Source organism: Carcharodon carcharias, chromosome 18 (assembly GCF_017639515.1).
Source record: "Carcharodon carcharias isolate sCarCar2 chromosome 18, sCarCar2.pri, whole genome shotgun sequence".
NCBI lineage: Eukaryota > Metazoa > Chordata > Chondrichthyes > Lamniformes > Lamnidae > Carcharodon > Carcharodon carcharias.
The window spans coordinates 22,094,447-22,113,597 of NC_054484.1; the positions used below are offsets into that span (position 1 = coordinate 22,094,447).

The following is a 19,151-nucleotide window of genomic DNA, read 5'->3' on the forward strand; positions in this document are numbered from 1 at the left end:
ACACAAGTGGATGAAGTGAGACTATCGGTCACTTAGAGCTGACTAACACATTCTGCTTCAGATTCACACCCAAGTCAGCAAGTCCCTGAGCCAGTGCCTGTTTTGGTCCTCTGTTCAATTAGTGGCAGGAAGGCTAATTTCAATGACTTGCTCTTCCCAGTTGAGTATAAAAGACCGTTGGAACCAAGGTGGGCCTGTTAGTGCCAATGATGTCCATCTGATCCTTCAAACCCAGGTTCCTGAACCCTTCAGGAACACATCCTAATGTCCAGTGCCACTAATAATGAAAGGAAGAGAGAATAGCGACGGGATGGGTAACCATCAGGCACCGACATTGCACCACTAATTAAGACAATGATAATACAACCTTGATCAAGTCTCACACTGTTTGAAGGAAAACACATCTCATGTTTAAAAGAACTAAATATTAAGAAATGTGCATAAAAAATATGTCTATCTATAATATACTTTTGGAGACCTCCTGTTTGGCACATCTTCACCTCCTTTGACACACTTGCTTCCTGTAATCATGGTTTAGTGTTCTTGGGTTGAATTTTCCCAGGCCCATGGAGGTGGACTTGAAGGCTGGGGGATGGGGAGGGGGGAGGGCAACTGGGAAAATAGCAGGTGAGCCAACTTAGGATAGCCCTCTGATCCATTCCCGCCGCTGGGGAACATTCCCAGGGCCGGCTGGGAAGTGGAACAGAAGGGAGATTGAGGCAGTTTTATGGCCCACTGGCACTCTGCCAGCAGCAGGGCAGCCCCTCGCATGTGTGGTGCCCATCATCTCCTTTGATGCAGCCTCCCTGTGGCAGTAAAGAGGGGCCATCGGAGGCGGAGTGCACATGCCGCAAAGCAGGAGCTACATTTATAAAAGGTCAACCCCAGCAGAGACCATTCCAGTAGAGGAGTTTCCCTCTCACCCTGCTTGACTCACTGGCCCAGATCCTGGCTTTTTCATCCACAGTTGTACAGACCAACAAGTGCACTTGAGGCACCCTCAAGGCCCCCGATTTGCGTCAGCAATGCCCACCTCACCCGGTGGGGCTGTCAAGGGTCCAGAGCTGCCGGCCCTCTAATTAGGCCAGCAGCATTGAGAGCCCACCGAGGCTTGCAGGCAGTTAATTAGGAAGGCTCTTCCAGAAAGATTCCTCCGCCGGTCCTGCTCCCGGCAAATGCGGATCAGGCAGCTCCATTTGGTCCCAATGTCAGCTTCCCAAAGCCTGTGGCAAAATCCAGCCCCTCCTGTCAAACGTTTCCAATTCATTTTGATGCCTGATGGGCAATGCTAATTCTCGTTGTATATGTGGCGCTGTCCATCTCCCACCACCTTCAGTATAAGCCTTGAATCTATTTGAGACATTTTGCTCATTCTCCGATGTTCGATACTTCTCCTCGTGTCTGCTTTATCCAATGGTGACCTTTGTGGTTTTAAATCAAAATGTTTGGCTATAATATGGATTGATTTTCCACTCAGTAAAAAGGTGCCAGTGTCGGCCGGTAAAAACAAATAAAGAAACAAATTGGTTCCTGTAATGTGGGGGAAAAAGAATTCCCAAATTAGAGCTGGGTTTCTTTCTGTTAGCTTTCACGGATTTAAAAAAAGACTTTTCACTGCGGTCAACAGATTATTTACATAGGACGTACGACACAAAAATAGGCCATTTGGCCCAATCAGTCCATGCAGGTGTTTATGCTCCACTCGAGCCTCCTCCCATCTTTTCTCATCTAATTCCACCATCGTAAAAACCAATTCTCTTCTCCCTCTTATGCTTGTCTAGATTCCCCTTAAATGCACCTAGGCTATTCACTTCATCCATTCCCCAGTGCTAGGGAGTTCCACATCCTTATCACTGTTTGGGTAAAGAAATTTTTCCGAACCAAATTAATAAATCAACTCTGGTCAGCTTGTGCGAGTACCTTACCGTCTGGGATGTGAGAAAATATCCCATTTCTTTCAATGTGGAAATAAGTTTCCTGCTATTGAAGTCGCCTCCTTCCTATGTCTTATTGCTGAGCTTGCCCAGAGTGTCTTGCCTGACTTCCACCTATTCCGCTTCCCTGATACCTTTAGCTAACTTGTCTGCTCTTTCCTGCCACCTTGGGCTTTCTGCTACGGCCATCACCCCCCACAACCGCTGCTCCTCCTACACTGCCCCTCCACCCCCTCCCCCACGCCACAACTCTGACCCAGCAGCATAGGCCATTTAGCCCAGTTGCCCAATCTTCTTCACTGTTCTGGATTCAAGCCTGCATTTATTCAATTGCAGTTTCCTATCTGAAGCCAGGGTGCTGAGAATTTATTTTCTCTTCCTCTCATTTTGCCTGAGGTTTCTCAAGCCAACTTGGATCAAATAGTAAAGTTTAGTTTCCCCTTAATGTCTACTTCAAATCATCACTTAGGATGCGAGCTATTTTATCTTGTTTACCAAGGAGCCAATAAGGTCAGCGAGAATAGGTGTGATGGGTGAGGGGGACCTGGTGCAGGGCAGGGTATGGGCGGCAGAGCGTTGAAGGAACTGAAATTATTAGAGGGTAGAAGATGGGAGGCTGGTCAGGAGAGCACTGAAATAGTCATGTCTGGAGGTGAGAAAGGCATAGATGTGAGAGAATTTATTTTATACCAAAACAGTTTAACGTAAAAGATCAGACACATCAGCCATCTGTCATACCAAATGCACTACTTTTAATGCTCACAATTCACATGGATAACTCAGACTGTCCATTTGAAAAATAATCTATCAGCATATTCAAACAGTTTTTAATAACCTATAACAAATCAAACTAATCAAACTCATGTCCAGTCAATTAGCATTCATGGATTTGCAGTCAACAGTGTTCAGCTGGTGTAAGAAAGTTGTTTATTAGCCACAGAATAGCTCAGCAGAAAATACAGGTGCAGCAACAGGAATAAGAAAAGGCCTTTCACAGCCAGGCCACCTAATGTACTGACCACTGGCAAGATACTGAGATAGTATTATTAGCTGGGATAAATCTTCATCTCCACTGTCCGGAGGGTGCAGGGTAATCTGATGGAACAGATCGTCTGCCTTTAAGAGCAGCCAAGTTCTCCCTAGTGTACTGGCCAATATTTATCTCTCAATCAACATCACAAAAAACAGATTATCTGGTCATTATTACATTGCTGCTGGTGGGAGCTTGCTGTGCGCAAATTGGCGAACATGTTTCCGACATTGCAACACTTCAAAAGTACTTTGTTGGCTGTAAAGCACTTGGGGATGCCCTGAGGTTGTGAGAGGAGCTATATAAATGTAAGCTCTTTCTTTATTTGTAAATCTGGATTTAACAGAATGAAAAACAGGCCATACAGAGGAGCAGCCCTGGAGGTGGGATCGTGGGGGTGGGGATTGGTTTTTTAAAATGCATTTACGGGACGAGTGCGTCACTGGCTAGGCCAGCATTTATTTTCCCGTCCCTAATTGCCCTTGATAAGGTGGTGGTGAGCTGCCTTCTTGAACTGCTGGCGGTGGGTGTGGTTGGTTAGAAGCAGGAGCGAGGTTGGTGAGCAGAATAAGATGGCTTTTGTTCTCCCAACGTTCACCTGGGGCAAGGTCTAGTTCATCCATGACCTGGTGCCAGATGGACACCCTGATAACACAGAGGGGACTGTAGAATTGACGCTGGGGACAGAGGTGCAAAAACTGACCGCAGTCCCATTCATTGGCACTAATGCATGGTGGGTGACTCAAGGGCAATTTAAATAAATGATACTCCAAAGAGCACGACACATTAAGAAACAGCTTTTCATTCACTTGGAAAAAAAAAATGCCTGTGGGAGAGAACAGAAATCCCCAACCTTGTGTTTAATTTCATTTGTATCAGGTTGCCTCAGTCCACACAGCTTTGATCAATCGCACACAGCCTGCAACTCAAACCCCCTTTCTACAATCAATCTTTTTCCCATTAAGGAATGATTCGTGCCGTCAGAGGCTCTTCAAATTCAAAATGCTTGCCAGTAGTCATGATTTCTAATGCAAGACAACCGAGTACAAACCTAGTTGGAACCATAAAATATACAAAGTCCTCCAGGGCACAGTCCATCTGGTCAAACAGCAGTCACATGTTTGGTTTTTTGTGGGGAAGTAGGAATGATGGTCACGTATTGATTTATTGCTATCTTCCGACTTCCATGATTACTGACTGGAACCACTGGCATCTGTTTAAAGCAGAGAAAAGACATAGGTAAATCCTAGCTAAGGCTCATATAGACTGATTGCATTCAAGGGCTAAATTTCTCAAGTACAAACTTACTTGCCTTAGAGGAAGTGTGACAAAGCTTCACTAAATTGATTCCTGGGATGATAGGGGTGCGCTCTGAGGAGAGATTGAATTGAATGGATCCAAATTCTTTGGCGTTTAGAAGGATGAGAGGTAATCCCATTGAAATGTGCATGATTCCTAGAGGGCTTGTTAGGGTAGATGCTGAAAGGCTGTTTCCCTCGGCTATATGGTTTATAGAACCAGGGGTCTGGTTATGGGATTGGCCATTAGGTCTGAGATGAGGAGAAATTTCCTCAGGTTGTGAATCTTTGGAATTCTCTTCCCCAGAGAGTCATTGAGTATATTCAAGAGAGAGATCAATAGATATTGTTGGCTCCAAAGAAACCTAGGTATACGGGGAGTGGTCGGGCAAGTGGAGTTGATGTAGAAGTTCAGTTCTGATCGTTTGAATCAAAGGTTATAATCTCTGGATTACTCCCTGTGCCACATGTTAATGAGTATAGGGATAGGAGGATAGAGAGGATGAATGTGTGGCTGAAGAGATGGTGCAGGAGGGAGGGCTTTAGTTTCCTGGATCACTGGGTCTGTTTCTGGCGAAGGTGGGGCCTATACAAGATAGACGGGTTGCACTTGAACCGGAACGGGACCAACATCCTTGTGGGGAGGTTTGCTAATGCTATTGTGGGGGGGTGCTTAAACTAATTTGGCAGGGGGATGGGATACAGAGTGAAGATACAGTATGGGGTGATGCACAGCCAAATATAGAAGAGATATTAAGTCAGTCTGGAAGGCAGAGTAAATATAGGCTGGTTAGGGCACAAGGGAATAATGCAAGGCTGGGTTGCATGTATTTTAACATAAGGAGTCTTACAAGTGAGGCAGATGAATTGAGTGCGTTGATTAACACATTGGAATATGATATTGTTTCTAGCACAGAGACATGGTTGAGAGAAGGGCAGGGCTGGCAGCTCAATATCCTAGGGTATAGAATCTTCAGGCATGACGGGGTTGGGGAGGGGGGCCATAAAAGAGGAGGTGGCATTGCGCTATTGATCAAGGAGTCAATTACTGCAGTAAGGAGGGATGACAACTTAGAAGGTTCCTCCAATGAGGCCATATGGGTAGAACTTAAAAACAAAAAGGGGGCAATCACTTTGCTGGGAGTGTACAATAGCCCTCCAAACAGTCAGGGGGAGATAGAGGAGCAGATATATAGGCAAATCTCAGAGAAGTGAAAAAATAATAGCGTAATAACAGTAGGGGATTTCAACTTCCCCAATATTAACTGGGATAGTCTTAGTGTTAAAGGCTTAGAGGGAGCTTTTTGAGTCAGCACGTAGCAAGTCCTACAAGAGGCGGTACTGGACCTAATCTTAGGAAACGAAGCTGGGAAAGTGGTAGAAGTGTCAGAGGGGGAGAATTTCAGCAATAGTAACTATAACTCTGTGAGATTTAAGGTAGCTATGGAAAAGGACAAAGATGGCCCTGAAATAAAGGTCCTGAATTGGGGGAAGGCCGATTTCAACATGATAAGATATGGCCAAAGTGGACCGGGAGCAGCTACTTGTAGAAAAGTCTACATCAGACCAGTGGAAGTCATTCAAAAGGGAAATAGTGAGAGTTCAGGGCCAACATGTTCCCGTAAAGGCGAAGGATAGGACCAACAAATCCAAGGATATAGAGGATTGGATAAGGAAAAAAAAGGAGGCTTATGGCAGATACAAAGGGCTGAAAACAGTGGCAGCCCTAGAGCAGTATAGAAAGTGTAGGGGCGTACTTAAAAAAGTAATTAGGAAAGCGAAGAGGGGGAATGAAAAAAATACTGGTGGGCAAGATAAAGGAAATCCCAAGGCATTTTATAAATATATCTAGGGGAAGTGGATAACCAGGGAAAGAGTAGGGCCCATTAGGGACCAAAGTGGGAATCTGTACATGGAGCTGGAGGACATAGGTGAAGTTTTGAATGATTACTTTTCACTTGTGTTTACAATGTAAAAAGATACTGTAGGTGTAGAAATCAGGGAGGGGTCTGTGATATACTTGAAAAAATTAGCATTGAAAGGGTATTAGTGATTTTAGCAGGCTTAAAAGTGGATAAATCCCCAGGCCCAGATGAGACGTATCCCAGGCTGCTATGTGAGGCAAGGAAGGAGATTGCAGAGGCTCTAACACTAATTTTCAAATCCTCTCTGGCCACATGAGAGGTGCCAGCGGACTGAAGGACAGCAAAGGTCATTATTCAAGAAGTGTGTTAGGCATAAACCAGGTAAATACAGGCCAATGCATCTAACTTCAGTGGTAGGAAAACTATTGGAAAAAATTCTGAGGGACAGAATTAATCTCCACTTGGGGAGGCAGGGATTAATCAGGGATAGTCAGCATGGCTTTGTCAAGGGGAGATCATGTCTAATAAATTTTGATTGAATTTTTCGAGGAGGTGACTAGTTGCGTAGATGAGGATAGTGCAGCTTATGTAATCTACATAGACTTCAGTAAGGCTTTTGACAAGGTCCCACATGGGAGAATGGTCAAGAAGGTAAGAGCCCATGGGATCCAGGGCAATTTGGCAAATTGGATCCAAAATTGGCTTAGTGGCAGGAGACAGAGGGTGGTGGTCGAAGTTTGTTTTTGCGATTGGAAGCCTGTGACGAGTGGTGTACCGCAGGGATCAGTGCTGGGGCCCTTGCTGTTTGTAGCGTACTTTAATGATTTAGACGTGAATATAGGCGGTGTGATCAGTAAGTTCGCAGATGACACGAAAATTGGTGGTGTCGTAAATAGTGAGGATATAAACCTTAGATTACGGGACGATATAGATGGGCTGGTAAGATGGGCAGAGCAGTGGCAAATTGAATTTAATCCTGAGAAGGAGTGCTGTGCTACATTTTGGCGGGACTAACACGGCAAGGGAATACACAAAGAATGGTAAGACCCTAGGAAGTACCGAGGATCAGAGGGACTTTGGTATACATGTCCATAGATCCCTGAAGGTAGCAGCACAGGTAGATAAGGTGGTTAAGAATGCATATGGGATACTTGCCATTATTAGCCGAGGCACAGAATATAAGAGCAGGGAGGTTATGCTGGGGCTGTATAAAACACTAGTTAGACCACAGCTGGAATACTGTGTGCAGTTCTGGTCACCACATTGTAGAAAGGATGTGATTGCACTGGAAAGGGTGCAAAGGAGATTAACCAGGATGTTGCCTAGGCTGGAGCGTTTCAGCTATGAAGAGATACTGGATAGGCTAGGGTTGTTTTCCTTGGAATAGAGAAGGCTGAGGGGGGACCTGATAGAGGTATACAAAATTATGAGGGTCATAGATAGGGTAGATAGGAAGAAACTTATCCCCTTAGTGGAGGCGCTAATAACCAGGGGGCGTAGATTTAAGGTAAGGGGTAGAAGGTTTAGGGGTGGGATTTGAGGAAAACATTTTTCACCCAGAGGGTGGTTGGAATCTAGAACACACTGCTTGATGGGGTGGTAGAGACAGGAACCCTCACAATATTTAAGAAGTATTTAGATGAGCACTCGAAATGCCATAGCATACAGGACTATGGGCCAAGTACTGGAAAACGGGACTAGAATAGGTATGTGCTTGATGGCTGGCACGGACACAATGGGCCGAAGGGCCTTTTCCTGTGCTGTATAACTCTATGACTCTATGAATGGCAGAGCAGGCTCGAGCAGTCATATGACCTGCTCCTGCACTGATTTCTTATGTTCTTACTTTCTTCAGTTCTAAGCTACTGTTGGCTATTCCATATTACAGCAAGAGCTACCTTTAAGGTAATTGGCAAAATAACAAGAGGTGACAAGGGGAAAAAAAATTACGCTCTATGATAGGAATGCACTGCCTGAAAGGGTGGTGGAAGTGCATTCAATAGTAGCTTTTGAAAAGGAATAGGATATATAGTGGAAGGGGAATAATTTAGTGGGGAAGTGTGACTAATTGGATAACACTTTCAAAATGCAGGCACAGGCGCAATGGGCCAAAGGGCCTCCTTCTGTGCAGTATCATTCTATGATTCCAGGAGAGAAAAGCCTGGGAGTTCAAATGGCTGCAGTGCACTGCTCATAGAAGTGCACTGCACAAAAGATCATCATTTCAAGGTAACTACATTAGGTATGGTGGGCATCTCTTGCTATGCTGCTGAATGACGCATTAAGCAGGTAACACCCGCCAACCACACACACATGCTTTAGATAAAAACAAAAAACTGCGGATGCTGGAAATCCAAAACAAAAACAGAATTACCTGTAAAAACTCAGCAGGTCTGGCAGCATCGGCGGAGAAGAAAAGAGTTGACGTTTCGAGTCCTCATGACCCGTCGACAGAACTAGGTGAATCCCAGGAAGGGCTGAAACCCTTCCTGGGATTCACCTAGTTCTGTCGAAGGGCCATGAGGACTCGAAACGTCAACTCTTTTCTTCTCCGCCGATGCTGCCAGACACATGCTTTAGGATAGTCGATTGACATTAGCAGCAGGGGTTTCAGCTAAGATGGAGGGAGGAATAGTGTTGCATCCGCCATAAGTTTCCAGCAGTGAGTTAAGAAAGCACCTGTGGTCCTGTTAGCACGAAGTCCGAGAGCACATGTTGGTCATGATGTTGAGGGGGAACAAATGAAGATCAATCGGGAGAGATTGGCAAGCTAGACATACTTTTGATCCTTTAAACTCGTTAAGAGGTAAATAGCTGATTGAAATTGCACAAAGGGAATCATTGCAAGTTCAAGGTGACAGGTCAATTCCCAATCATTCTGACTGAGGAAATCTTCTGCAGAAATTTGTTAACACTATTTTTGGTTAGTTTCAATGGGGCCACTGACACCCAATAAAATTGTTAAAAGTTGCATTATGAAGTTTACTTTCCTGAGAAAAATATGTTCTGCAGTAATTCAAATTCACAGATTTCACTAAAAATGGGAAATCACTATTTTATATTAATATAGATACATTCATATATTTACCCTGTAATATGGGTAACCCCACCCTAAGCTGAGATGCCATGAGCCAGACGGCCCCCATTAATACCACTAAAGATTGTGTGAGCGAGGCCTTAGCCGACATCACCCTTCTGCTTTTCCCTCTCTCTCTGTGGAAAAGCACCTTGCCTCCACTTGGGGGCACGGCTAAAATCAGGGCCTGAACCTCCTGGCTGGCGTGCGCGGGGTGGGCCCCACTTGCCGACGCTTAAAATAACGCACGGTGACGTCGGGCATGCGTCCCCACGTCATTCAGACTTTCAGATCGGTGGGCGCGTACCGGAGTCAGCTGCAGGTCCGTCGAACTGTCAAAGGCCTATTAAGGCCATTAATAATCTAATTAAATCGGTTGCCTGGGCTGCCCATCCAACCTTAAGGTTGGCCGGGGGCAGGTGAAGAACCCAGGCGGCCTTCGCATTTATCATGAAACCTCATCCACGGGCGGGGTGAGGTTTCATGAAGGCCTTATAAATAGAATTAAAATTTTTATTAAAATTCATTGACATGTCCCAGCTCACGTGACACTGTCATGAGAGGGGACATGTCTGAATACTTTTTTTTTCTTTATTTCAATTCTTCATTATCAAACTAATCTCCCTGAGGCAGCTCTGTGCACTCTTCCGCGCACATGAGCGAAAGAGCGCGGGCCCCGACTCTCCCTCCTTCCTCCACCCGCACAGGGAGCCCTCTGCACTTCCGGGTGCGCGTCACGCTGGGCGGGTCTTAATTGGCCTGCCCACGTAAAATGGCGGCACGCAGCCCGCGACCGGCTGCGCGCCCACTCCCGCCCAGCCCACCCGATGGGTAGAAAAATTCTCCCCCAGGTATTTAAGAGTATGACAGACTTTGGAATATAAGCCCATGGGCCTCCAATAAATTGTGCTGCTGAGCCTTTTAAACCAGAAGGGTTCAAGCTCTTTGCCTTCATGGGCTTCATTGATGCCCAACATTGAGCCACAGGGAGGAGCACTTGTGAATTGCATAGGAGAAAAATGGGATAAGGCCTGAAAATGGGGGAAAAGGATCACAATGCACGATTAACCATTGCCTGTTGTTTTTTATTTATTCATTTGTGCGATGCGGGCATCATTGGCAGGACCGGCATTCATTGCCCATCCCTAACTGCTCTTGAGAAGGTGTTCATGAGCTGAACCTCTGCAATCCAAGTGGTGTAGGTACACCACAGTACTGGCAGAGAGGAAGTTCCAGGATTTTGACCCAGTGACAGTGAAGGAACAGTGATATAGTTCCAAGCCAGGATGGTTTATGACTTAGAGAGGCATTTCCAGGTGGTGGCGTTTGTGTCTGCTGCCCTTGCCCTTCTAGGTCACAGGTTTGGAAGATGCTGTCAAAGGAGCCTTGGCGAGTTGCTGCACTGCATTTGTAGATGGCACACATTGCTGCCACAGTGCACTGATGTTGGAAGGATCGAATGTTTAAGGTGATGGATGGGGTGCCAGTCAAGTGGTCTGCCTTGCCCTGGATGGTGTCGAATATTGCATCACAATCCTGACTTGTGCTTTGTAGATGGTGGGCTAGCTTTAGGAGTGAGGAGGTGAGTTACTCGCAGCAGAATTCCCAGCTTCTGGCCTGCTTTTGTAGCCACACTATTTACATGGCTAGCCCAGTTCAGTTTCTGGGTCCAGTTATGTTTCTTCATGCTGCCTGCCAATTTAAATGATAGTAGCATGCAGCCCAGCATAAACCACACTGCTAAATAGCTGCATGCCTCAGCATGGGGCTCAATTCTTGCAAGACCAGTACCATTAAAGCTCACCTAAAAGGGGCGTGCATTCTAGCAGCAGTACAGGGTGTCTGTGAAAGACATTCTGAGTATATCGAACATTGATTAATTACACTACAGTACAGAGAACGTGTTTCAAAGCTCTCAGACACAGCACTGAAGCTTTGGTGCAGGAGGTCAACAGGAGGAGAGAGATCCTCTATCTACAGGGAAACAGGAGGCCTTCTGGACAGACACTGCGCAGGTGGTAGGAGCAGATAGCTGCACAGGTCATTGCCAGCAGTGCAGCCTGAGGATCTGGATGCAGTGCCAAAAGAAATTCAATGACCTCACATGGGTATCAAAGTCAGTAAATTCATCTTCACATGTCACATTCTTACAACTGAGCCAGTAACTTCATAAACTGCTCAATGCACCACACCCCTGTCACTATATCGATAATCTCTAGCAATCACATCTCATCCGTCACATTCATAACTTCATCCCATCCACTTAGCACTTGCTGTAAGCCTCACACCCACAATTCGCAGTTTGCTCACACTGCCCTCTATACAACCATGACAGGAACATCACCCAAACAGATCAGACTGAAACTCATTGAAGATGATGGTAGGTTCCTATGTGGTGCTCCTCCTCACTTCTCACTTCCCCTCCAGCCCACAATCTCTACTGATTTACAAGCTGCCAATGGTGTAAGCATGCACCTCTTCATTTCCCCTGCTTCTCTTAATGTAACCCTACCCCTCTGCTCTTCCACTATCTGATACCCAAGAAATGGCATGTGGCCAGGGAGTGCGATGGGAACAAGAGACTGATGAGGATGAAACGCTGTCACTCGATTTGAGTTCTGACCAGCCCAGATACTGGCACTTTGCACTTTAGAAGGTAGCATAATGGCAGGATCTACACCTGGTGACTCATCAACCACGAGTGATCTGCCATCAGGTGCCAGCTCTGCAGAGGGTGAGATCTCACACGAGTTCTGCTGCAGAGGACTCAGATGAGGACTTTGACGGAACAGGCATGTAGAAAAAGACTGATGGCCAGACACACGGAACTGCTTCCTGCATTGGCTGGTCTTCCAGGTAGCATTCTATCATTGTCAAGGAGCACGGAGGAGTCTAGCATCAATTAGCAGAGATATCAGAGCTCATGCTTGTCAGTGTGAAAGTGGTGGCCAATTCCATTAGCATGATCCAGCGTCTGAAGCTCAAGGTCACAGCTTCCATTACAGCACAAGCAGAAACTACTCAGTGTGTAACCACTGCAGTGGAAGCTGAGACTCAAGGCACAAAATTGTGCTTGCTGCCATGGAGGAGCAAACTGTTGCCCTGCAGGCACAGACTACTGTAATTATAATGGTCATTGCTATACCAGTGATTAAGGGGTCTTGCAGGATGTCAAAACAGTCCAGCAATCTAACCTCCAACAGATTACTAGGATTGCTCAGGCACCATCCCAGGGAAGTGGCAGTGGCTCCATGGACCACACTTCAAGTGCTGCCTGCAGTATGTTTGTGGAGCACCAACCTGCTGTCAACTCTTAGGATGACAGCAATCATCCCACCACTGCCACTTTGCCAATGCCCTTGCAAATTGCTTGTCAGACAGCCAGCACAAACTGCTGCCACCATGTCCAGTTGGTGCAGCCCAAAGTCAGGTCTTCTAGGTCCAGAGACGCTTGAGGTTGTCCTGTGAGGCCATCTGCCATCTCCTTCACTGACAGTCAGCAGCCTTCTACCAGCCAATCTCCAGGCACTGTGGGAGAACTATGACAGGGAAAGTTGCCTGCAAGACGGGCACTAAGAGAATGCACAAGAATGATTAGTTGACTTTGTGTGGTTTCTTTGTGATGGTCAGGGACTGAAGGAAGTCTGGGACTGTTAGCGAATGAGGAATTAGGATTGTGATCACAGTGGGTTGAGCCAATCGTGGGCAGCCTGGCTGAAAAAGGCTTGTGTTGGTTACCTTCTCTTTTCTTCATTCTCTTCCTCCTCCCCCTTGTATTCTCAATGCTCAATAATCATATACTCAATTCCCTAATTTGTCTGCATATTTCTACCTCTACCTAATGGTGGAGGATTGAAGTGGAGGGAGGAATATGCAGATAAATTAGGGAATTGAGTAAAAAAATAGAATGATAATATGGGGGAATTTCAACTACCCTGATATTAATTGGATAGAAGAGATAGGTAAAGGGGGTAAGGGAATGGAGTTCCTACAATGTACAGGACTCCTTTCTAACCCAATATGGAAAAACGCACAACAAGCGAAGGCTTGTTATTGGCTCTAGTAATGGGAAATGAACCAGAGCACAAAAGAGAAGTAAAAGTCAGGGAACATCCAGGTAATAGTGACCATAATATAATACACTTTAAGATGATGATAGAGAAGGACATAACTATTATGAAAACTAAGTTAATAGGTTAGAGAAAAGCTCAAATAAAAGCAAGCCAAACACCAGGTTTCACTTCCAGAGGGATAGAATTGAAAAATAGGGAAGTTATGCTCAAACTGTATCAAACCTTGGTGAGACCGCACTTTGAGTACTGTCGGCAACTCTGGGTGCCATATTATTTAAGGGGTATAAAGGAATTGGAGAGAGTTCAGAGGAGATTTACAAGGATGATAGCAGACATGTGTGGGATATGTATCAGGAAAGGGATAACAAGCTGGGTTTCCGCTGTCTTGAAAAACAAAGGTCGAATGCTGACCTATTGGAGCTCTTTAAAATGATGCAAGGTTTTGATAGAATGCATATAGAGATAATGTTTCCACCTGTGGGGAGGAGCATGTTTAGAAACCATCAATACAAGCTCGTCATCAAGAACTCCAGTAGGGAATTCAGAAGAAACTTCTTTACTCAAAGAGTAGTGAGAATGTGGCACTCGATATTACATTGAGTGGTTGAAGTCAATAGCATAGATGCAAGGGGAATCTAGACAAGCATATGAGGGAGAAGGGATTAGATGATTACAAAGGTAGATTCAGATGAGAAAAGATGGGAAGAGGCTTGAGCAAAGCAGAAACACCAGCATGGACTCTTTGGGTTGAATGACCCGTTTCTGTATCCTGTGCAATTGTCCTTCTCACCTGCTTGCTTATCTGATGACAAGGACTATGCCCTCATGATGACAACATTGGGCAAGATGCAGCAGACCACACACACTCTGGTGAGTACTGCATGGCTCCTCTGGAGAGGTCTAGGCAGTGCAAGAGCTGCCTGAGAACCCCAATGGTCTGCCAGATGGCATTTTGTGTGGCAGCATAGCTCTCGTTGTATGCTTAATGCCCATGTGTGGTTGTGTTGCACACTGGAATCATGAACCAGATGGTCCGCAACTGGATCTTATCTCTTAGTAGCCACTCTCTGGTTTAACATGGTGACTGAAATACTGATAGTATAGCAGACTGCCAAAGAATAAAGGCATCATGACTACTGCCAAGGTACTGGGAATTCACCTGTATGATTTGCTGAGCAAGGTCACACACAACTGCACATTCAGAGACCGGGGCCTTTTCTGGTTGCGGAACATCTCTGAATTTATATGCAGTGCACACAAAGCCACTTGTGTCACGATTGTGCCCCGCATCTTGGGGAAACTTGCTATCCTGGTAAAAACCTATGCACTCCCATCTCTCTAGCTAGACAGAATGCTATGCACTCCCCTCTCCCGTTTACAGAGCCTAAGTCACCTCCCTTGCACAGCAATTGGCAGCAAACTGCAATTTGTTAGAAATGTTGCCTGCTCCAGTCTGAAAGGATCCTGACATGAAGAAGTACATTGTCATGGTCACCTTCTCAGCCACAGCCCTGGCAGGGCTGTCCCCACCCAGTTGTGAGGCTGCAGGTCTGCCTGCAAGAGGTGGCAGATTTCAGTGAATAGCTACTTCGTAAAGCAGAGAGGTCACACATATTGCTCCTGCATGAAGCTGAGGTAAGGTAAATGTTTCTGGAAAACCCTGAATGGATAAGGCTCCTGCTGAGGGCACTCTTCCCCCTCCTCCTCCGCCCTTGTAAGGCGCGTGTCCTCCCTGTGTTGCCCCTGCTCATTCTCCCTGTCACAGTGCCCTGAGGTGAATGGTTACTGCTGCACCCATGACTGGGTCCAGTGGTCTGACCAGAAGGCTTGAGTCAGAACCAAGGTTTTCATCACATGCATCCCTCTCCCTGCTACCTTCACCAAATTTAAATAGCAATTAAAAACGCTCAACACTCCTACAAACTCAGCTAGATCCAGTAGAAATGAAGAAGCAAAACTTGAAAGTGGTTGCTGATCCCTTTAAATAACTCTGGTCAGGTGTCCTTCCTGCTGTTGAGTGCACGTTCAACCTTGAAATGTTAGGAGAGAGCATTGGCTGGAGTAGCAAAGTTGAAAATAGCGGGGCTTCTGTCAAATCAAAATAACAAAAACTGACATTACAGTCTGCCTACTCAGCACTTCAACTGTATATCCAAGTAAATGCAATGAGGTTTCTGCCTCTGCTACTCTCTGAGTTAAAAAAAATTCTCTTCAATTCTCTAAAAGTTCCAGCAATTACTTTAAATCTTATTATTGATTATTGACCTCTCTGTAGGGAAAAAGTTCCCTCCTATCCACTCTATCTGGGCCCCTCATAATTTTACACCCCTCAATTAAATCTTCCCTCAGCCTCTACCGTTATAGAGAAAACCACCCCTGACTGTACAATCTCTGGGCATAGCAAACATTTTCAAGCCCTAGCACATCCTCGTAAATCTCCTCTGTATCGTCTCACATCCATCATGCAATGCAGTGACCAGCACAGTACACAGGACTATACCTGTGGTATAGCAGTGTTTTTATACAGCTCTAGCATAACCTCACTGCTACTATATTCGATGCCTCAGCTAATAAAGGAAAGTATCCCATATGCCTTCCTAAACCACCTTATCTACCTGTCCAGTTACCTTCTGGGACCTGTGAACATGTGCTCCAAGGCCCCTTCTGTTCCTCTACACTTCTCAGGATTTTTAACATTTATTGTGTATTCCTTGCTTTGTTTGCCCTCCACAAATGCATAAATGCTTGGCCTGGAGCAGAGGTAGAAGAAAGAAAATCAGTCATAGTTCATGGTTTATGTGTATGTGTGTGTGTGTGTGTGTATGAATTCCTACAGAAAAAAAATAGATCAGCCAGTCTGTAGTGCCTGTGCTGGCTTTATGTCCAATTTAATCCCACATCCCAGCTTTTTCCTCTTCAAATACACATTCAATTGCCTTTTGACATTACTATGGAATCAATGAGGAAGCACATTGCAGATCTTAATAACCCATCTGTGTGAAGAAACTTCTCCTCATTTCCCTTCTTCTTCTTTTGCCAGTTATTTACTGATCCACTTGTCAGAGGGACTAATTACCTACTTAGTCGATCAAAACACCTCAGTTTGAAAACCTCTGTGAGTTCTCTACTTCTGCTCTGAATGGACAATCACAGTTTCTCCAATCTCTCCAAACACCTGAAGTCAATCATCCCTGGTATGAACTTCCTAAGTCCCCTCTCCCTCGACTTCCTTCTCAATGTATGGTGCCAGAATAATGCACAATCCTCTAGTCAAAGCCTAGCTAGTGATTTATAAAGATTTAGCCTGCCTTCCTAGTTTTTGTATTCTGGGAGGTCTTGTGGCAAAGTGGTAGCAACCCTTAGGAAAGAGAAATCATGGGCCCTGGGCTTATCCTGTTTCCGGGGTCCTTATTCGCCCGGCACCCCACCTTTAACCCTCAACATTTTCTGCCGAGCGCATTCACGACGTGCTTTGGGTTCTATGGAATAGCATAGTGCAGCACAGAAGGAGGCTATTCAGCCCATCAAATCTGTGCTGAAAACAAATCCAGTCAGTCCTGCCACCGCTTCCCCCATCTGTTCTTCCCTTATTTTTTTCTCTCCAAATATTTATCCAATTTCCTTTTGAACACTAATTTGAATCCATTTCCACTACAATATCTGGGAGGGAAGGCATTCAAAATCCTAACCGCTCTTCATGTAAACGTTTTTCCTTATGTCACCACTGGTTCTCTTGTCAATCAAGTTAAATAAAGTTAAATCTGGGCCACCTGATTATCAGTCCTTCAGCCAATGGAAACAGTTTCTATTTATTCTATCTAACCCTTCATAATCTTATACACCTTCACCAAATCCCCTCAGGCTTCTTGGTTCTAAGGAGAACAACCCCAGCTTCTCTGAAATCCCTCATCTCTGGGGCTATTCTAGTAAATCTCTTCTAAGCCCTCTTCAAAGCCTTCAAATCCTCTGGGTGCCCAGATCTGGGGAGCATTGTCACAGTGGGGTTGAACTGTTTTATATTGGTTCATCAAAACTTCTTCGCTTTTGTACTCTATGCCTCTATTTGTAATGGTTTCAGTATGATACACTTTACAACCACAGCTTTGTCAGACAATTACACATAACTTGGTCATTCATATTATGCAGCCAGCTCTGCTTCTTTGACTCTGGCCCTATGCAATATCCAGACAATAACTTTCAACAGACTCAAACCTCACAAGCACCACAGACAACAATCCCATGCACTAATGAGAACATCTTGAACTTACACTGAAATATTTGATTGATGTACAACTCCTGATTTCTCTTCCAAATTTAAAAATGGCAAAACCTTACAGTAATTTAGCACCAACCTCTTTACCTGCAATAATGTGCTGTTTCTTTCCACACAAGTGGGCTTTAATACAAAAATGACGCTTTGCATTGAGTGAAAAATATTTTCTCATTTTAAATTGAAACTAACCACACTTACAAATGCCCAACATGGAGCATATTATAGGGGAGCAAAGTACTGCGGATGCTGGAAATCTGAAATATAACCAGAAAATGCTGCAAATACTCAGCAGGCCAGGCAGCATTGTGGAGTTATAAACAGAGTCAAGGTCCATGATAAACAGATAAAAGCAAAATACTGTGGATGCTGGAAATCTGAAACAAAAACAGAAAATGCTGGAAATACTCAGCAGGTCTAATAGCATCTGTGGAGAAAAAGATGGAGTTGACGTTTCAAGTGTGTATGACTCTTCTTCAGAGCTGAAGGGTGTAAAAATGTGATAACATTTATACTGTTTAAGGTGAGTGCAGCAAGTGAAGCTGGATAGAAGGCCAGCGATGGATGGAGACAAAGGAGAGATTCACAAAGATGTAATGAACAAAAGGACAAAGGGGTGTTAATGGGTACTGGCTAAAGGAGGTGCTGATGGTGGCATTAAGGTCAGAAGGCAGAATGTGATAATAGCAGGACAAGGGTAAGCATTCTGGAAAGAACAACATAAACAAGTGACAAAACAAAAACAGAATTACCTGGAAAAACTCAGCAGGTCTGGCAGCATCGGCGGAGAAGAAAAGAGTTGACGTTTCGAGTCCTCATGACCCTTCGACAGAACTTGAGTTCGAGTCCAGGAAAGAGCTGAAATATAAGCTGGTTTAAGGTGTGTGTGTGGGGGGCGGAGAGATAGAGAGACAGAGAGGTGGAGGGGGTTGGTGTGGTTGTAGCGACAAACAAGCAGTGATAGAAGCAGATCATCAAAAGATGTCAACAACAATAGTACAATAGAACACATAGGTGTTAAAGATAAAGTTGGTGATATTATCTAAACGAATGTGCTAATTAAGAATGGATGGTAGGGCACTCAAGGTATAGCTCTAGTGGGTTTTTTTTTTTATTTTATATAATGGAAATAGGTGGGAAAAGGAAAATCTTTATAATTTATTGGGAAAAAAAAAAAAGAGAAGGGGGAAACAGAAAGGGGGTGGGGATGGGGGAGGGGACTCACGACCTAAAGTTGTTGAATTCAATATTCAGTCCGGAAGGCTGTAAAGTCCCTAGTCGGAAGATGAGGTGTTGTTCCTCCAGTTTGCGTTGGGCTTCACTGGAACAATGCAGCAAGCCAAGGACAGACATGTGGGCAAGAGAGCAGGGTGGAGTGTTAAAATGGCAAGCGACAGGGAGGTTTGGGTCATTCTTGCGGACAGACCGCAGGTGTTCTGCAAAGCGGTCGCCCAGTTTACGTTTGGTCTCTCCAATGTAGAGGAGACCCAATGTGGTCTCCTCTACATTGGAGAGACCAAACGTAAACTGGGCGACCGCTTTGCAGAACACCTGCGGTCTGTCCGCAAGAATGACCCAAACCTCCCTGTCGCTTGCCATTTTAAC

General features: G+C 45.1%; 1 protein-coding gene across 3 annotated transcripts in view; it reads right to left on the reverse strand.

The window, feature by feature from the left end:
* Positions 1 to 2,807: 2,807 nt before the first annotated feature.
* LOC121290832 (immunoglobulin superfamily member 5-like) overlaps positions 2,808 to 19,151 on the reverse strand; it is a 114,331-nt gene continuing 97,987 nt past the window's right edge. For all 3 annotated transcript variants that reach the window (XM_041211820.1, XM_041211818.1, XM_041211817.1), the window contains one exon: positions 2,808 to 4,177. In XM_041211820.1, coding sequence (XP_041067754.1) covers positions 4,067 to 4,177 — 111 coding nt within the window. In that variant the 3' untranslated portion in view covers positions 2,808 to 4,066. The remainder of the gene's footprint in view (positions 4,178 to 19,151) is intronic.